The sequence below is a fragment of the Podarcis erhardii genome (assembly GCF_964252035.2).
Source record: "Podarcis erhardii genome assembly, chromosome: 11".
NCBI lineage: Eukaryota > Metazoa > Chordata > Lepidosauria > Squamata > Lacertidae > Podarcis > Podarcis erhardii.
This window is the reverse complement of record NC_138501.1, coordinates 14,472,864-14,492,371: the sequence shown is the minus strand read 5'-3', so window position 1 is coordinate 14,492,371 and position 19,508 is coordinate 14,472,864. Positions and strand designations below refer to the sequence as shown.

The following is a 19,508-nucleotide window of genomic DNA, read 5'->3' as shown; positions in this document are numbered from 1 at the left end:
ATTGTTTGGATTATATACTGGATGACAGCAGTTGTTTGTCCTCAGGTAGCAAAGGAAGTATCACAGAGCACTTAATCGTCAGTGCTTCCCATCTTTGAAAGTAATTCTAGAATTCATTTAGTTTGGTATACTTTTTTTAAAGCTAGTAATCATATAAATGTTCAGTTCTAAAGAGGCTTGCTACAATTAAGTCTTTATAGGATTGTAACCAACATTTTTTTTAAAAAAAGATTCTCAGCACATAGTTGAGATTCTTAAGTGAAAACAGAAAAGGAGACAGAAAAACAGGTCTAACATTATTGTGTTGGAGTTATCATTATGCTTTCATATAGCTGTAGGGTCATTTCTTTATGGAGCCCAAAAAGCATTGTGCCTGATGGAGTGACACCAATTGGTTACTGCTACATTAATCCAAACTTCAGTCCATAGTAGACCTTCCTGTGCAAGTGTCTTAGGGGCTTGCACGTCTGTTTGTCTTGACTTCAACAAGAAGATTTGATAGTAATTGAAAAGGCTGTATTTTAATTCACCCTCTCTGAATTCCTTTTCGTTGTAAGTGCCAATGCTGATGGATGCATAACTCTTCGACCGACAGCTCCAGTTGGCAGTTGTAAGTTCCTGTCTAGCATCTCTGGTGCCAGGATTAGAAGAGCCACTGATTATTTCTTCAGCTGTCAGTCAGCCAGGAAGATCCTTGTGTGCAAGATTAAAAGTGGACAGTGGCTTTCTCAGGCAAAAGGGAACAAAAATGTGGTCTCTTCCTGCAGAGGAAGGGATGGAGATGAATGTCTGAGATTCCATGAACATTGGCCTTGAGAGTGACATGACAATAAAGGGATTATTCTCAAGGTCCATCCTCCCTGATGCTTCCATCAGCTTGCCATTTCAAAAATAAAACAAAACTCACTTTATTTCCTGGGTGTACATGGAACTTTTGTTGCTGGCTTCTGGCTTGTCTTTCTGTCCTGCTCCCTGGGATGGACTGAGATGACTCCAAATGTTGTCATTTCACTGCACATACTTGATTTGGATAATGAGATTCCCTGGGGAATAAACTTTCTCCAGCTGTATGTGCCCATGTGCACTGATAGTAGCAAAAGAAGCAGAAAACATCTAGAATGAACACATAGATAATAACATTTATTATTTGTTTCCTTTTTTCTAGTGCCAACTTTTCATGTTGGTCTTGTAAATAAAAAAAGAGTGGTTTATTTTGTTTTCACTGGCAATAGTTGGTATTGAAGAAAATTGCAACTTCTTGTGGATGTTTCAAATGATTATTTTTGGGTCAAATATCCTTTCAACTAGAAACTAACCAAAGGGTGACTAGGTGAAGCCACTGCCCGACTACTGCTGCCTTTTATTATTCTTATATAGTGGTACCTTGGTTCTCATACTTAATCCGTTCCAGAAGTCTGTTCCAAAACCAAAGCGTTCCAAAACCAAGGTGTGCTTTCCCATAGAAAGTAATGCAAAACAGATTAATCCATTCCAGATTTTTAAAAACAACCCCTAAAACAGCAATTTAACATGAATTTTACTATCTAACGAGACCATTGATCCATAAAATGAAAGCAAGAATCATTGTAAAGGTAAAGGTAAAGGTACCCCTGACTGTTAGGTCCAGTCACGGATGACTCGGGTTGTGTGGTCATCTCGCTCTATAGGCCGAGGGAGCTGGCGTTTGTCCGCAGACAGCTTCCGGGTCATGTGGCCAGCATGACTAAGCTTCTTCTGGCGAACCAGAGCAGTGCATGGAAATGCCGTGTACTGTACTATAAAATAAATAAGACAGTATTGTAGATGATAAAAATTAAAAATATTTTTTTCTTACCTGCACTGATGATAGTCATGGTTTGGATGGGGGGCTTTTATCAATTTCCTCAGTCACACAGTCAATCAGTAGCTGAACTGGGTTCCACACAGTCACAAAAACAAATTAACTGAAAAAGCCTCAAAAACAAAAAACCCAACAAAATAAATAGCAAAAACAAAAGCGCCAAACTTAATCCGTTCCGGAAGTCTGTTTGACTTCTGAAATGTTCGAAAACCAAGGCGCAGCTTCTGATTGGTGCAGGCACCCCGGAAACAATAGCCAACAACCGCATTGGATCTTCGACTTCTGAAAAACATTTGAAAACCGGAACACTTACTTCAGGGTTTTCGGAGTTTGGGAACCAAGGCGTTTGAGAACCAAGGCATTTGAGAACCAAGGTACCACTGTAATTCACTCAGTATTCTATAGGAGATACCAGTTCCACACTTTCCGCCTCTCATATAGGCTCCCTTAAGTAGGTATTAGGATTTTGGTTTTCTGTTCAAATGACAAACTAACCAGCATAACCCAGTAGCATCAGCAAAACAGAAACATTCTGTCTATACAAATGTAAGTCTAAAGCCATTGTTACCTGCAGAAGAAAATATAATCTGCAAATAAATTAATTTCTGCACACTTTTAGCATTAAGGAATTGATATTATTGACATGTTTTCCTTTGAGAAGGGAATACTTTCTAACATCTGTATCTGACAGATGTTTATAGGTGGACGGGCTTTAGAGCACCATACTAACGGCCTCAGGTTCTATCCTCAATGCCTTCAAGAAATTGCAGAATGCACAAAAAATACAGATTTCCTACACAAGAGACACAAAACTTTTTATTCCATTCCTATTCTAAAGCTACCCAATAGCAGCAATAGAAAGAAACCTCTTCCCGAGTTCCTGAAGACACAACACTTGCCCAACACTAGATATTTTTCTATAGATTTACAAAAATGATCGGACGCAGAAAAAAGCAGATTCCGGTTTCCGGTCAAGAGTTGCAATAATAATGTTTATAACATTGTTCTGTGCCTAGCAGTAATTTTCCAGTCTCTTTGAGAAAACCACTTTATTATGTTATTACAGGCAGTTAGATAATGCAGGTCAGGCCAGCCTCCTGATGCTGCTGCTCCTTGTATTCCTAATAGAAAACTGGACTTTAAGCCTGCAGTCCTCTAACCACACACCTGGGAGTAAGCCCCACTGAATGTATTAAGATTTACCTTTGGGTAATTGTGTAGTATTGCATTGTAAGGTACTTTGTACTTCAACATTTTCCTGCATCTGCTCTTAAAATTTCTTGGCAAGCCATGATACAAACACATCCCCTTATACCTTCCTGAAACTCTGCAAGTCTTTGAACTCAGTCCAAACGTAAATATTCTTACAGCTGCTTCTAGTGTGTGACATATCTCCCTAGCAGCTGTGCTATTATTTTTTTAATGTTTCCTAGCATATGAAGACCAAAATTTAATCTTTTTTTAATCAAAACTCTTCAAAATGCCATGGCCTTAGAAGCATGCTTAATATGCAGATTGGCACCATTTTACAAAAAATGTCATGGAATGCTATGGTAGGAAGCAAGAGGGAAAGGACAACAGAGAAGACAACAGGAAGAGGGGATAATGACCCAGGGAAAAGGGAGGGTTGTATCTGCTGTTTCTCACATATTTTGTCTAAAGTTCATGTCAGTTTTTAGGTACTTGTATTCACTGGATCGGGACGCGGGTGGTGCTGTGGGTTAAACCACAGAGCGTAGGACTTGCCGATCAGAAGGTCGGCGGTTCAGATCCCTGTGACAGGGTGAGCTCCCGTTGCTCGGTCCCAGCTCCTGCCAACCTAGCAGTGCGAAAGCACTCCGGCGGGAAGGTAAACAGCGTTTCCATGCGTTGTTCTGGTTTGCCAGAAGCGGCTTAGTCATGCTGGCCACATGATCCGGAAGCTGTATGCCGGCTCCCTCGGCTAATAAAGCGAGATGAGTGCTGCAACCCCAGAGTCGGTCACCTAATGGTCAGGGGTCCCTTTACCTTTACCTTTATTTGATGGATAATTGCCCTTTTAACACCTTATACAGGGTAAAGTGTTGAGAGTAGGGACTGCCACATTATCTGCAATGCTGACTGTGACTTTAGAACCAGGGATTAATTGTAGAGACCCATAGTAAGGATGTTCAACAGTTAGGGAAAATGTTGAACGCACCTGCCCTGTAGGAAAATCTGATAGCAGTCAATGCCACCCTTTTCATTCTTTACACCACTGGAATTTTTGTTTTCAATCTTGTAAGAGAAGCTGGTGTGTGTCTTTGTGTTTGTGTGTGTGTGTGTGTGTGTGTGTGTATATATATATATATATATGCTTTCGTAGATTTTCACGGGTACAGGAATGCAGGTTTTGGTGTCCTCGGGTGTCTTCCCGTGTAAAAGTTGGGGTGTCTAGGCGACGTTTCGACGAGGTCTCACTCGTCATGGCCCTCCTTCCTTATATCAAGGGCACTACAGATAAAATTAGCAAAATCCTCCATAAACACAATATCAAAACAGCCTTTTGCACCAACCAAAAAATAGCCAATATCCTCAGAAACCCCAAGGATAAAATCCAGTTGGAAAACCAAGGGATCTATGAAATACCCTGCAAAGTCTGCCCAGCCACGTACATTGGACAAACAAACAGACGAATAAATGCACGTATCGCAGAACACAAGAATGCCGTCAAAAAAGAAGAAAAAACTTCCTCTCTTTTCCAACACATGAAAGAAACAGGACACGAAATTAATTTTGCAGATTCCAAATTGCTCTTTAACACGGAACATCACCACAAGAGAATAATCATGGAAGCCATCGAGATAGAGAAACACCCTCACAACATGAACAAGCGTGACGACACATCCCGCTTGCCAGACATCTGGAAATTAGCCCTCCCCACAAAAACTGACACCAGATCCAGAGGCACACAGAACGCCAACACCAATCAACCACACCAGACCCAAACCCAGACCCTCTCCACAGATGAATTACAGACACCATCCAGTAGCCAATCCATGGTGGCACCTCCGGATGCTGCACCCCCCTGCAATCCCTACACAGATCTGGCTGACACAAGCCACAAAACCACAGCTCGCCCCTATACACGAAGCCAAGCCAGAGCACAACTAAGTACAGTACAGCCATCTTCTCAGGAAAACTCTTCACAAAGTTCAAGAGGTCAAGACACAAAGACTTTAACAACTAATCCACACCTAATGACCCACCTAAGTGGTACTCAGGATATCACTCAAGAAATCACTCAAGATATCTCTCAAGTAATTAAGGAACAAAAGAAGAAAAGGCACACTAACCTGGGAACTTCCTCTCTGCCCAGAACATTGGAGGCTATACACCACACCCCCTCTACAGTATTTATAGGAACTCAAACACTGAGATCCTGCTCTGTTCCAGTAACAAGAAGCCGAAAGCACCAGCCTGAAGATGACGAGTGAGACCTCGTCGAAACGTCGCCTAGACACCCCAACTTTTACACGGGAAGACACCCGAGGACACCAAAACCTGCATATATATATATATATATATATATTCTCTTGCTTTTACCTCTGAATGCAGTAGCCACAGACTATCATATTCACTGATGATCATGACTGCAAAAATATGAGACTTACTGGTATATCAAAATTAAGAAAAGACCAATAAATGGTTGCCAAATAAATGGTGTATATCAGTCGCGTATGTGACACACAAAAGAGAGATAAAACAAGAGAGCTGGAACAGAAGGGGAGGGTAATTATGATGCAGCTTAATCACCTCTCCACTGGAGAAGATGAATGCCTCTAGAGATGCCGGGGGGGGGGGGCTCTCCTGTGGCAGAGGCCTGAATGGATAAAAGCTCAGAAATAGGGCATTGTGGGAGCAAGGGGCCAGAGGCTATGAATCTGTGGAATTTAGAAGCCATGTGGATCACCCAATGGAGCTGGCACAGCAAAGATGGACAAAAAACCCTGTCCTTATTTTTCATCCTCACCAGCAGAAGTCAGATGTGGGTGTGACTCCCCCAATTCTTCTCCTCCCTGACCTGGTTACAATTGCTCTATCAAGCACCTTTCCTGCACACAGTTGCTAATGTAGAGTCACTAAACGACAAGAGCTGCTTTTTCCTATCTGGATAGATATATAAAGTTGAAGCAGCCATGGTGAAATTCCTTCCAAAATACTGAAACTAGAGAGGACAATCCAAGGATATTAAACACCCAGCAAATGTGGGGAAGTTATTAAAAACTTTAAATATGCTAAATAAGTCTTTGTTTTTCAGGAGAAACCAGAGACAGTATAAAACAGCTGGATTATGGAAAGTAGGTGGTTAAAAAAAAAAATCAATATTTTTAGTCCTTCTTTCTTTGATGATTTCCCTCTTTCTCTGACAGCTCACTGTGCTGATAAATGTATCCATGGTCGCTGTATCGCTCCAAACACCTGTCAGTGCGAGCCTGGCTGGGGTGGACCCAACTGTTCCAGTGGTAAGTCTACATCTGCTACTGTCTGTCTGGGGCTCTGTCTGTTCTGTTACCCTTCTTTGCAGGGAGATTTTAAAATCTTGTGCCAGGAATCCCCAGTGCCTGTTTGAAAAGTTAGCTCTGATTTACAGGAAGGTATAGGATCTCTCTGTGTATGATTGTTTCTCTGTTTTCTCTTTATTAAATTAGGAAGTGCCAAATGTCAGCAGATAAAACCCTACATTAATTTGTTTCCTGGCACACAGGACGTGGCTTTTAGCACTTGAACAGATGATATGGAAAGCTGCTATTTCAACAAAATAGCTTGAACAACCATACCTTTTCAAACATCTAATAATTCAGGAGAATATGGTTTCATATTTAGAAGCCAAAAGAAAAAAAAGGGGGGGGGGAATTAACCACAGTTCAAATATTTTCAAAATCATTGTGTGTAGTATTTTATTACAACTGATGGACAAATCAAAGATATTACAGAGTTTGGGACGTTAAGAATAAAAACATATTTTGGGGAAAATCCATCAATTATTAAAAATGACACAGTCAAAGAGTACATGGTAAAATGGGCCCAAAATATTGGAGAAAATATTAAGTTGATGTGTGGGGAAAGCCTTCATTAAATGCATGTACGGTAAGTTCTCCTTGAATATGGGCGTAAAAGAGAACTGCTTTAAATTCTTGTCCAGATGGCATATCACCCCTGAAAAATACATAGAATAAATAAAAACTATCTAGACATATGTTGGAAATATAAAAAAGAAGGGTGTCCTTGGGTGAAATGGCAACCAATTTCTCATGTTTCAGATCTAATTTATTGATGAATTTTTTTGCACTTTTGTTTGTTAAACTCACTGTGTAAAATGCTACAACCTTGTATACTGAAACTACTAAGTAACATAGATAAATATAGCAAGGACACAGATTTAGTTTTGTTATGGTGATTCAAGAAAAAAAAATGAGTAAACACAGCTATTTCACTTTAACTTGAGTATCGCTAGGTGAATTCACATGTTGTTATTTACATAAATCCTTGTGATTCATACTTGACAGCCTAAAGTCCAAAAACTGGCATTAATTGGTCATCATGCTTATTATCTTAACACTTAACCCATGAATGTGATGAGCTTGTTGCCTTATTACTTTAACTCAATGTGCTTGCTACAAGCAGGACAATAACAGGCCAATTATGGCACTAAATTGTATTTAAGTTTTATGTGAAGTAGGACCATTGAAATTAATGAACCTACATTTGCCATGCCGATTAATTTTAATGGGTCTCCTCTGAGTACGACTAGTGTTGGATGCAACTCAACCACTCTAGCAACAGTCAGTATATAGAAACTATCCCCAAACAAGTTACAATCGACTAGTGGGTCAATCCTAAAATATGCTCTCAGGAAGGTATTTAGAATGTGGAGAGATCTGTGTTATTCTAGTAACAGGGTAGCAGTTTGTCTGTTCTGGCTCCCTGGAAGTCTAGAAGAAAACGCAAGTGTGGGTTCTCATGTGCATTTCTTTCATGCTGTTTTCTTGGAGACATTTTTACTGTTCCTCCAAATATTATTAAAACTGCAGGTGAAACTCAGCAGAATATGCCTATGTATACCTGCAAAATGGGGCTTTCGTTCTTTTTCCTTTGCTTTTCTAATACAGAAGAAAGCACAGCAATTTAACCAAATTCAATTATCCACTGATTTCATTTTGAGGAACGAAGTCTTGTTGCTATGTTCTCCATAACTATTTTCTTCTTCCTTTCATTTGTGCTGGTGCTAAAGCTCTTTCTTCTGTCCCTGCTTTCTCTCTGTTCTTTTGCCACTTGCTGCTAATGTCATCGGGTTCAACAGTGCAGATACTGTGTTCTTGTCTCTGTGCAACAGAAGTCATGTGAAAGAGCCCTTGTTGCCGAGCCTGTACCTTGAATTGAGAGATCCCCTGGGATGTTAGTGATCCCCTGTAAAAAGTTTTTGCATATGAATTGCAACTAACTTGGTGCTTTAAAAAAAAAAAAACCTTCAGAAAAATTATACATCAAGGACAGATTAGGCAAGAAAAAGGCATTTTGTTCGCATGCAGTTGAGGCAGGGTTTGGGGAGAAGCAGCCTGGGCTTTCTGGCATGCCTCCATGTTCCCCTAGCAGACAAAAGAAGAATGAGATGCTGCTTTTATTGGATTGCCCTGCTGCAAATCAAATTGGCCATAGTCAAAACGAAGCAACGCTTTTAGCTTGCATAATTTGAGCTATGCTGTTTGTTATTATCTGAGCTGTAAGGCATGTGTGATTTCCTCATCTGTGTTGACAAATAGAGCTTTTCATTGTGAAGTGGTAGTAGGATTCTCACCAAATAAACAAATGAGTGATCCTGGGAGAAAGTGTGTGGACATCTACTCTGTCCATCTGTAATTGGTTCAATGCATACATAGCATATTAAAACTTCCTTTAAGATTTTTTTAAAAAATAACTAGGCGATGTGTTCTGTCAAGCAAGACTGAACATTATTATCCTAATACTTGTTCCAATACATGGCAAATATAATCCTTTTTTCATCAAACTTATTTTCTTATCATCACAGTGTATAAAAATGTGTTGCTTTGTTTATAAATTCAATTGTGCTTTAAGCCATTCAGAAATTGTTGGAGCAGCTGCTTTCACGTATACTCTTTTAAGTCAAACGTATTTTTTGGGGGTAAATAAAAGACCTGCTATTTATACAAGAATAGCTACAACTTTTTTTTTCAGACATATTAACAATGTGATTTTAAACATGTCTAATCTGTTGGAACCCTAGAACTATCATAGGTATTCCTAATATCTGTTTCCATGATATGTAGCTATAATCCAACTAATCATCACAACTTTTTGACATGTCGGAAAGCAAATTTGATTTTAAATGATTTTAAACACACACTCTTTTACTTATTTCTTTACATCTAGTTTGTATTTTGTTGTTTATCGGTCTTGTAGATGATCATTTTCTCAGTTACTGGATGTGAAGTCACATCAGTTTTGAGTTCAGCAGATTTCTCTTTAAAAGTACCAGGAGTTAGGGCAACTATTCATATACTGCGCTCAGTTCATGATAATATCTCCCAACAAGCACCCTCCCACATTCAACTAATTGGCAGTCCCAGCCCTGCAGCTGTATTTTGGTTTTTGAAAACGTACATAGATCAGGAATTCCAATTACAGATCTCTCACATAATCTGTAGTATGGTCCTTAATCCCCGTTTCGGCTTAGTAAAAATAGTGCACTGCTAACTTAGGCTGCAGTTCTGGTGCAGCAAAACTGGACAGAGTGGTGGAGCCTCACCAGATCCATAGCTCTCTAGTTATGCTGGCCAGGATGGAAGATGGTGGTAGTAAAAATTGCTGATGTTTGCTGCACCAGCTCTAGGCTTCTCCAAATGGAAGTCCCAGATTAGGTTTAGGCTAATCTCCATGTTTCAGGATTGATGCTGGTATTGCTTTCACCCACCTGCACTTTTGGTAGATGCAGAGAGAATCCTCTGCCACTTCGCCACTTCGCCACAGAGGATTGGGGTTAGGATTGCTCTGTTACTGAAATCTTTATTTACTTTGCAGCTGACATGCAACATGTCTGAAACTCTTATTGTAGACCTTCTGATTTTGCATGCCCTTGCAGCTAAGGAAATGATACAGCTTTCTTCTTCTTTTTGCTCTGGCACTTTCTTGTGAAAACCCGCTTTATAATGCTGAATCGGAATGAATGGCGATTCGAGTTTTCCATGGGTTGCTGCTTGCTCCGATTAACTGGCAAAAGGCATGGTTTTGTGGGGCCAAAATAAAGTGCTTGGACACAGTGCTTTAAAGCTTGGACATTTGCTTAGGAATGCAGCACCAAAGGGAGTCTGAATGAGCCCTAACTGATAGCATGAAGCGTAATTAAAGCGGAGTTCTTACTTAGGTCAAAGTAAAATAAAACTCACTACTGCCTTCCACCAACACCCCCCCCCCCATGGAAAACACTTCCTTGTGTTGAAGTGGAGTAAGGTAAAAAAAATGCTTGTTGTGACTGATAGATAACATGAGGTAGCTTACAATAATGAATGAAGCAACATGCAACAAAACTGCTGCTTTCTCATTGAGGCTCCCTCCAGAAGTCATTTTTATTGTGCAATTACGATTTGTGCTCCCAATAGTATCAGGCTGGTAATATATGATTCCGCTTTCAATACTGTTTGGACCTGCAAAAGTTTCAGAGAGAACATACTGCTTCATTCCCAGTCAGTGAATGTCCTGTAGCTTCCGGCTGAAATTATGTGACATGTCATATCACATACTGCAAAATTTTGTAGTGCAAAATTGCCCCTCCAACAACAATATAGTAAGCAAAATAACCACCAAACAACTAATAATGTTGATTGATGTGTGGACAGCCCAGTATAAACACACTCTAGTGCCCTATTTTTGCAAGATGCATCTGCCGGGGATGTTCACCTCTTTTCACTGCAGCACCAGAGTCTTGTATTTCATTAGTCCTACCAGAGCCACCTGATGCATTTTGCTTTCCTAGTCTCTCATTATAAAATGATTTCTAATCTCTTATCTGTTACGCCTGCATCCCTGCTTTACACATTATGTGTTTTTTCTTAGGTCAGCAAACATCTCGCTATACAATGACCTTCCTGCTGCTTCCAAACATTGCCCCTCTTACACCCTTCACAATTTCCCCTAAGCAACTCCAAGCACACAATTTTCTCCTTTGCCTTTGTTTTGAAATGGTAATTGTAGTAGTTTCATATTCACAAAGTATGAGATATCCACTCTGAGTCAAAGATTTAGCAGAGACGTCAGAATATGACATGCCATAGCATCCTCCAAAAATTATCATAGATGAAAAGTGATACTTTAGGCTTTTTTGTTTTTGTTTCTATCTGATCTTTCCTTGGCAAACGTGTTACCATAATAGCGAGTGTTTGTATTGCCTGAAGTGTATTTTTATGAAAATGGATGAAGGGATGGAAAATACACGTTACATTATGTAATGGGATATACACATATAAAATATGCTCTTTTCAGCAAAAGACTTGACATTCATTGGAACTAAATTAAAGGATTATTGAGTGAATACTGTAGACAGATCGATGTCATTTGAACTGGACACAAAACAAGTTGAAGCTGTCCCTTGCAGCTACAGAATCAGCACACCACACTGTCAGAGTCACGTCGGGGAAAATTGTTCACGAAGCTGTAATAGTATTGATTGATCTGTTTGTTTCCAAATAATATGAAGGGAAGGGAGATGGTTAGAACTGCAGTGGAAGCAGTTCTGTGGATCTCAGTCTTAATAAAACTGACTTAGGAAACACTTTGTTTCTCAAAGCATTCAGATCATGTGAGGGGATTATTATATGGTGAAAAATCAATGGCTACTCTCCAGCTCAGACTTTAACATTCTAAAACATAATAATAATAATAATAATAATAATAATAATAATAATAATGATGATGATACAGTGGTACCTCGGGTTAAGTACTTAATTCGTTCCGGAGGTCCGCACTTAACCTGAAACTGTTCTTAACCTGAAGCACCACTTTAGCTAATGGGGCCTCCTGCTGCTGCCGTGCCACCAGAGCAGGATTTCTGTTCTGATCCTGAAGCAAAGTTCTTAACCTGAAGCACTATTTCTGGGTTAGCGGAGTCTGTAACCTGAAGCGTATGTAACCTGAAGCGTATGTAACCCGAGGTACCACTGTAATATATTTATACCCTGCACATCTGGCTGGGTTTCCCCAGCCACTCTGGGCAGCTCCCAACAGAATATTAAAAGCACATTATAACATCAAACTTTAAAAACTTCCCTAAACAGGGCTTCCTTAAGATGTCTTCTAAAAGTCAGATAGTTGTTTATTTCCTTGATACCTGATGGGAGGGCGTTCCACAGGGTGGGTGCCACTACTGAGAAGGCCCTCTGTCTGGTTCCCTGTAACCTCACTTCTTGCAGTGAGGGAACCGCCAGAAGGCCCTCGGAGCTGGATCTCAGTGTCCGGGCTGAACAATGGGGGTGGAGATGCTCCTTAAGGTGTACTGGGCCCTTGGTTATACCGCTTCTGCAGCACCAACCTGGGCCTCCACTGCTCTCATCACCCCCAAGGGCTCCTGTAGTGGGTCCCCTCCTGTACCCAGGCCTGAATGCTCCTCCCTAGTGGGTGGCAGCAGCATAGCCCAGCATTCACCTGTGATTCATTGTCACTACGCAACACCTTTACGCTTCTCAAAATGAAACGTTCCACACAGTCACAAAAACAAAACAAAAAAGCCGCAAAAACAAAAAGGCAAAATAAATAGCAAAAACAGACAGACCTCAGTGTAACACTCAAAACGGAAGTGTGGCACTCAAATTGGAAGCGTAACACTCAAAACGGAGCACGTTCGGCTTCCAAAAAAAGTTTGCAAACCAGAACACTTACTTCCGGGTTTGCAGTGTTTGGGTTCCAAGTTGTTTGAGTACCAAGGGGTTTGAGAACCAAGGTACCACTGTACTTTGCTCCCCTGATTTAGTGAGAGTGTTTGGCCAAGAAAAGGGGGGAAAAAGGAAAGACATTTTTTAAACTTGATATTTCATGTTGACAAAACAGACATGACAGAACAAAAGCAAAAAAACAAACCCTCCACATCTTTTTACTTCTGAATTGTGCACGTTTATTATGGAACTTTACAGACACAATCATCTGGCTTCCCTGCGGTGCCATTTCCCATCAGGAATGTCTGTAAAGTTTGCAAGTTCCATACTCACAGTTATGTTTCTCACAGGACCTGGCAGACGCAGAAGAGAGGAGAAACAGGATCCCTTGGCACAATCTCTGTGGGATATGCACATGAGATGCAAACACTGCCAGATTCTCAGAGAAGCATTTAGTTTTTAATCAGCCCCTGAAAGTCTGAAGTGAATTGACATCCCAAACCCAGGGAATGCACTCAGCTAACTCAATAGGAGAATAACCAGGGAATCAAACCAAATCTGAACTTGAACTCAAAGCTGAATCTTGTTTTTAACTGAACCAGAACTGAACCAGAGCCATTATTGGAAATTTCTGTTGAGTAAGAAGTGGAGCAGATCCTTAAAAAAATGGTTCTAGGATAGAAAGAGTTACAATTACAGTTGTAATACTTGTCTAATGAGAATTAATCACATGCCCTTGAACCAAATATTTCAGTGTTTTATTAAAAATTGTATACTGCCCTATACCTGCAGATCTCAGGGCGGTTTGTCCATATCTGTATGCTGCTGTTCTTCTGGACTTGGCAGCAGGAGACTAGATGGGAGTCCGATGCGACAGGGCAAATAAGTATTTTGATGTACGAATGGAAAGATGGCTACATTTATATTCATTATAAAAAGAATATATATATATATATCCTGGACCTAATCTGAGTTCCTCAGGACTCACAATTTTCAGATTCACATTTTAAATACCCAGTATTCAAACTTCAAGGGTTTTTACCCAAGGCTAGCATTTACTCAGCGTAGATTTATTGAAATTAATTGACCTTATTCTTTATATTGGGTTTTATAAACAAGAATAATGTTATACAGACAAATTTTCTCATGTCATTTGTATATCACAAAAAGAGCATAATAAATGTGGAAAAATATCTACAACATTTGTTTTTTTTAAAATGATATTTATTAAAGTTTTGAATAAACACATATAAACACAAAGGACAATAAAAACATAAACAAACAAACAAACAAATCAAAAACAGGTATAAGTTCAAACCATATTTTCTAAACCTAATTTCACCGATTAGATGAATACAGAAGGGGGAGGTGTGAGGAGGTCGGTGAAATTAAACATTTGTTTCATTATTAGAGGTCAATTAATTGACCTTTCTTAGTCAGGTTTATTAATTTCAGTGGGTCTACTCTGAGTAAACTTAGTTGAATATCACGTCAAGATAGGAAGTCTTCAGCTGACTTGAAGGAGAGAATCCAGCATTCAGAGGATAGGTTGAATAATCGGAGTAAGGAGTTTAATCTCTCTCCCCCCCCCCCCATTTAAACATGGCAAGCTTGGCAAGCTCAGGACCTGCAAGAAAATCTGCTAGAGGGTAGAAAATAATGTTACAAGGAAAAAACCCGTTTGTATAAAAAGAGACAAAGAGACATATTTTATAACATAATATATTATAAAGCATAGTATGTTATAAAAACATACACCATCCTTTTGCATCAAGTTCAAGTTTACAGATCTTCAAGTTCTGAAAACAAATTCTGTGTTTGATTCCATTCAACTGGAAGGGATGACTTAAAAAAATACAAGAAAGCCCAATATACCTAAATTTGAGATACAGTGGTAGCTCAGGTTAAGTACTTAATTGGTTCCAGAGGTCCGTTCTTAACCTGAAACTGTTCTTAACCTGAAGCACCACTTTAGCTAATGGGGCCTCCTGCTGCTGCTGTGCCGCCGGAGCATGATTTCTGTTCTCATCCTGAAGCAAAGTTCTTAACCCGAGGTAATATTTCTGGGTTAGCAGAGTCTGTAACCTGAAGCGTATGTAACCTGAAGCATATTTAACCCGAGGTACCACTGTATAGCATTTATGTTTCCAATGAAATCATTCATTTCCCTTCAATATAGGAACAACTATTTGTTTTGTTTGGTGCATATTCATATTACATGCAAGTCATTATCCCCAGTTCATTTATATCATAAGGTAAACCAATTAATCAGTTACATATTGTTTAATCATACACAATAAGTATGGAAGTGTATTTTCATATTCTAAAAATGGTGGTGGGGTTCAGGCCACCCACTGTCATCCATACCAGCCTTGTGAGCAGCACGCAAAGTAATTCAGGTAGCCTTCATGGGTTTCACTGTTTCCTTGATATTGTGTGTGTGTGTATAGCATCAACAATCCTTAACTTCCATTAAAATCCTTAACTTCCATTAAAATAAAGAACTGTGAGATAATAAGAAACTTAAGCAGGGGAAAACCTGCCACAGATTGTATCTTGGTGATGAACCACATTCTTATTATTAGTTTTAAGTTTCCTGTCATCATAATTATTCTCCAGTGTATCCTGTTTTTCAGTATATGAATAACAAAAAGAACTATCCGAACTTGCTTTAAACAATTCTTCAGTTCCATGTATTATATTCCAAAATGCCTTAAAGTGTCTTGTGAAATATATAGTGTCTGAAAGAAATACAATTGAAGTGTTTTTATACCTCTGAGCATTACATTTTCTCTTTTCTTCTACTTCATTGGTCAAAAAGCTTTTACAAAAGAAAAGAAAGAAACAGGGGAGGGGGAAGCTTAGATTCCTGAATACAAATTATTTCTTTATATACAGCAGTAATAGGGAAATGACAGATACGCCAGAAGGTCGAAAGCCAACAGTGTATCATATGAAAGTGAATAGAAGGGGAACTTTACAAAATATGCAATTATTTCTGGAACAACAATAATTTTAATTTTTTAAATTTATTATTCATAGGCAAAGGCTGCTGACTAAAAAAAATAAACAAATCATTGCAAGCAATGTATCACTTTCCAGTTATATAATATCAAACTTCCTTGCTTCTCAGTTTGCCAAGCACTGCAAGTTTAGGAAAGTGTAAGACTGGATCTCAAGTAGTGTACATTAGAGCTGGATTAGAATGTGAAATGCATCTTCAGATGTGCAAAAGTCCGATGTCTATTACATTACAGCTAAGTTTTTTTTCTGGAGGAAAGTTTTGGTAACTTGGGATTGTTTCTGTGTATAAAGTTTTCATTTGTCATTGAGCTTCAGAGAGCATTTATAATTTGCCTTTGTTGCTGTTGATGGTAAACTGGCATTGGCTTAGAGTACTGTGCATTTTAATTGTGTTTATATAATGCAATATTCTTAGTCCCAAAGGCATCTTTTTCACTTGAGATGTTGTTGTAAGTGAAATGTTCTATATTTTGCATGATCTGCTGAATATATACTACAGAGGACTAAAGCAGTATTGCTCCCAAATGATCTGAATGTTTAAGGGGAGAAAGCGAACAAAAGTTTAATCAAATGTTTTTATTTGCTTATAATATACTGTATATTATTTAAGAACAGTGTTTCTAAAGGGCTGTACTTGAGGTGCAGAATGCAACATTTCTGTAATACCTCAAAATCCTATTTTCCCTGAGCATTAAGCGGGAAGCACTTCATTGTACTTAAATAGGAGGAGAACATATAAGTTGTTGCCATGTGCCAAAAGAATGGGTTGTTCTAGGAAACAAAGGGCAGAAAATAAAACTTGGTATACAAAGGGCCTGTTCAGATGGATGTATTTTCAGGAGGACTCTCACACTGGGCTCAGCTAGGCTGATAAAGAAAAAGTGATTTATATGTGTTGTACGTGTGATATAATATTGTGCCATCAGATGACAATGTGGAGTCCCATTTTTCTCAACCTGTTTTCCCTGTTTAAATTTACATCGCTTTAAACTGAAACGCTTCTTTGACGTGTCTGGATCCAGCCACTGTCATTCTTTTTGAGACTTTGTAAATATCCTTCTCCTTCTTAGGTTGGATGGACTGGACTATACCACATTTAGTTGAACATGGCTTTAACTAAAGTAACGGTAAAGGGACCCCTGACCATTAGGTCCAGTCGTGGCGAACTCTGGGGTTGCGGCGCTCATCTCACTTTATTGGCCGAGGGAGCCGGCGTACAGCTTCCGGGTCATGTGGCCAGCATGACCAAGCCGCTCCTGGCACACCAGAGCAGCGCATGGAAATGCCATTTACCTTCCCACTGAAGCAGTATCTATTTATCTACTTGCACTATGACATGCTTTCAAACTGCTAGGTGGGCAAGAGCAGGGACCGAGCAACGGGAGCTCACCCCGTCGCGGGGATTCAAACCTCTGACCTTCTGACCGGCAAGTCCTAGGCTCTGTGGTTTAACCCACAGCACCACCCGCGTCCTGACTTTAATTAGGGCCACTTTATTAAGAACTTAGGAACTGCATAGGGGAAATGAAACCAATTGTGGGAAATGCTCAATTCTCTTTTTAGGCTCCTAAACCTGTCGTGATTAGGTGTGCCTTAATGCCAACTCCTTACCTATGCATGTCACACTCCTTCAGGTTTGGGGGAGGTCTTCCTGGTTCTGCTCCCTGAATATGGCATCCAGCTCCAAACTGTTTAGGTTCCTCAAGGCCGACCCTGTTCACCTTCACCATTGCCCTCTCTACTGTATCCAAAGGAGGAGGAAGAGAAGGAGATGGGCAGGGAGTCCTTATAAATCTTCCTCCCATTCATCCCCAGAACTAGTGCACCCTTTGGGAGAGTGTTGAAAGTGGCTTTTTGGCCATCACCGTTCCTGCAAGTGAACTCCCACCTGGACCCCTTTTTGAGCAGGACAGAGATGCAATGGTGTGAGTTGGAATGCTACAGCTAATCTGTATGTTTTAGTAGAACCTAATTAGCATTGTTTATATGAACAGATTGCATATTTTGCGTACTTCAGCATTACAGTGGTACCTTAGAAGTCAAATGGAATCTGTTCCGGAAGTCTGTTCGACTTCCAAAACATTTGGAAGCCAAGGCGTTGCTTCCGATTGGCTGCAGGAAGCTCCTGCAGCCAATCAGAAGCCGTGGAAGTCACCTTGGACGTTCAGGTTCCAAATAATGTTCGAAAACCAGAACAATCACTTCCAGTTTTTGATTGTCTGGAAGCCAAAACGTTCAACACCCAAGGCATTTGAAAGTCAAGGTACAACTGTATTTTGCTCGCATCTGAAAAACATGTCAGGTTTTTGAATTTTTTCAGTGAATACAATGAGGTATCAAAGCAGCTAAAGTTAATAAGGAACATGGACAGTTTTCCTTAAGGCAGCTTATGGTTTCTTTAGGAAACATTGTCATAATCATGATATCTAGAAACTGGCTTCCACTGCCAATTTTAGTCTGTTTCCTCACATTTTTGGCCCCATACAACTGCCCATGGGAGCACTGGGGGCAGGCAGTAGGATTGGGTCCACATGGAGATGCCAGTTGGGGTGGTTGGACAGGCGATGGAGGGCTCACATAAAGCCACTACAATTTACATGATATTGGTACACAAACTGCAGCAGCATCGCACCCACTCTGCATGTGAAGGCACTCCACTGTTTCTGTGAAATCCTGGCTAGATCAAAGAGCTCCTTCAAGGCCTTGCCAATGCACAATCTCAGCCCTGTGATTCTCAGGATTCTAACAATATTCTAACAATATCTTCTGTTACAGAAAAGTGCTATGAGATCTGTGCACCACCTGCAATCATGTAAATGTATCTACGTGGGTTTTTTTTTTAATCATCAGCATTAGCAGTTCCACATTGTTCATTTTTGAGAGGCATGTTCTCATGGGTATTTTGGAAAAGCATAATGGGTTAATTTATAGGCTGTGATAATTCAGAGTATTTGTTCTTATAGCACCATGTTTTGTTCATTGAAAATAGATGCCCGGAAGGCAGCCCAAATTAATATTTGATCTGAACTATCCCTTCCCAGTTGATGCAAAAAATATAATTCAATTAGATTGAACACGTTAGTTCACAAATTCTTCCTGGGGAACAGATTGGGTGTAGGGCCCAAGCTAGTTGACCTTCTTTCAATTCAGGGGGAAAAGAATAAGGACATCATATCCATGGCTGTCAAAATGTGGTGTTTATTGGGAGGAGGGAGAAGCAGAAGAAGGAGCATTTAGATCCAAGGCCTATTCTGAAAATTTGCCTGTGAAGAAATTCAGAAGCCAAAGTATAATATGGACTTCTTTTTTGTTTTCATTTAGGTCTGAATAAGAATAAGAATAAGAATTTTATTATTTATACCCCACCCATCTGGCTGGATTTCCCCAACCACTCTGGGTGGCTCCTAACAGAACACTAAAAATAGAATAAAATATCAAACATTAAAAACTTCCCTAAACAGGGCTGCCTTCAGGTGTCTTCTAAAAGTCAGATAGATGTTTATTTCCTTGATATCTGATGGGAGGGCGTTTCACAGGACGGACGCCAATACTGAGAAGGCCCTCCGCCTGGTTCCCTATAGCCTCATTTCTTGCAGTGAGGGAACTGCAAGAAGGCCCTCGGAGCTGGACCTCATTGCCCGGGCAGAACGATGGGGGTGGAGATGCCCCTACAGGTATACTGGGCCAAGGCCATTTAGGGCTTTAAAGATCAGTGCCAACACTTTGAATTGTGCTTGGAAATA

The 19,508-nt window shown here is 39.9% G+C and overlaps 1 protein-coding gene across 2 annotated transcripts in view; it reads left to right on the top strand.

Annotated features, from left to right (window-relative positions):
* Positions 1–19,508, top strand: part of MEGF10 (multiple EGF like domains 10) — a 113,745-nt gene that overhangs the window by 34,000 nt on the left and 60,237 nt on the right. For both annotated transcript variants that reach the window (XM_081880350.1, XM_081880349.1), the window contains exon 5: positions 6,232–6,324. In XM_081880350.1, the coding sequence (XP_081736476.1) occupies positions 6,232–6,324 (93 nt within the window). The remainder of the gene's footprint in view (positions 1–6,231; positions 6,325–19,508) is intronic.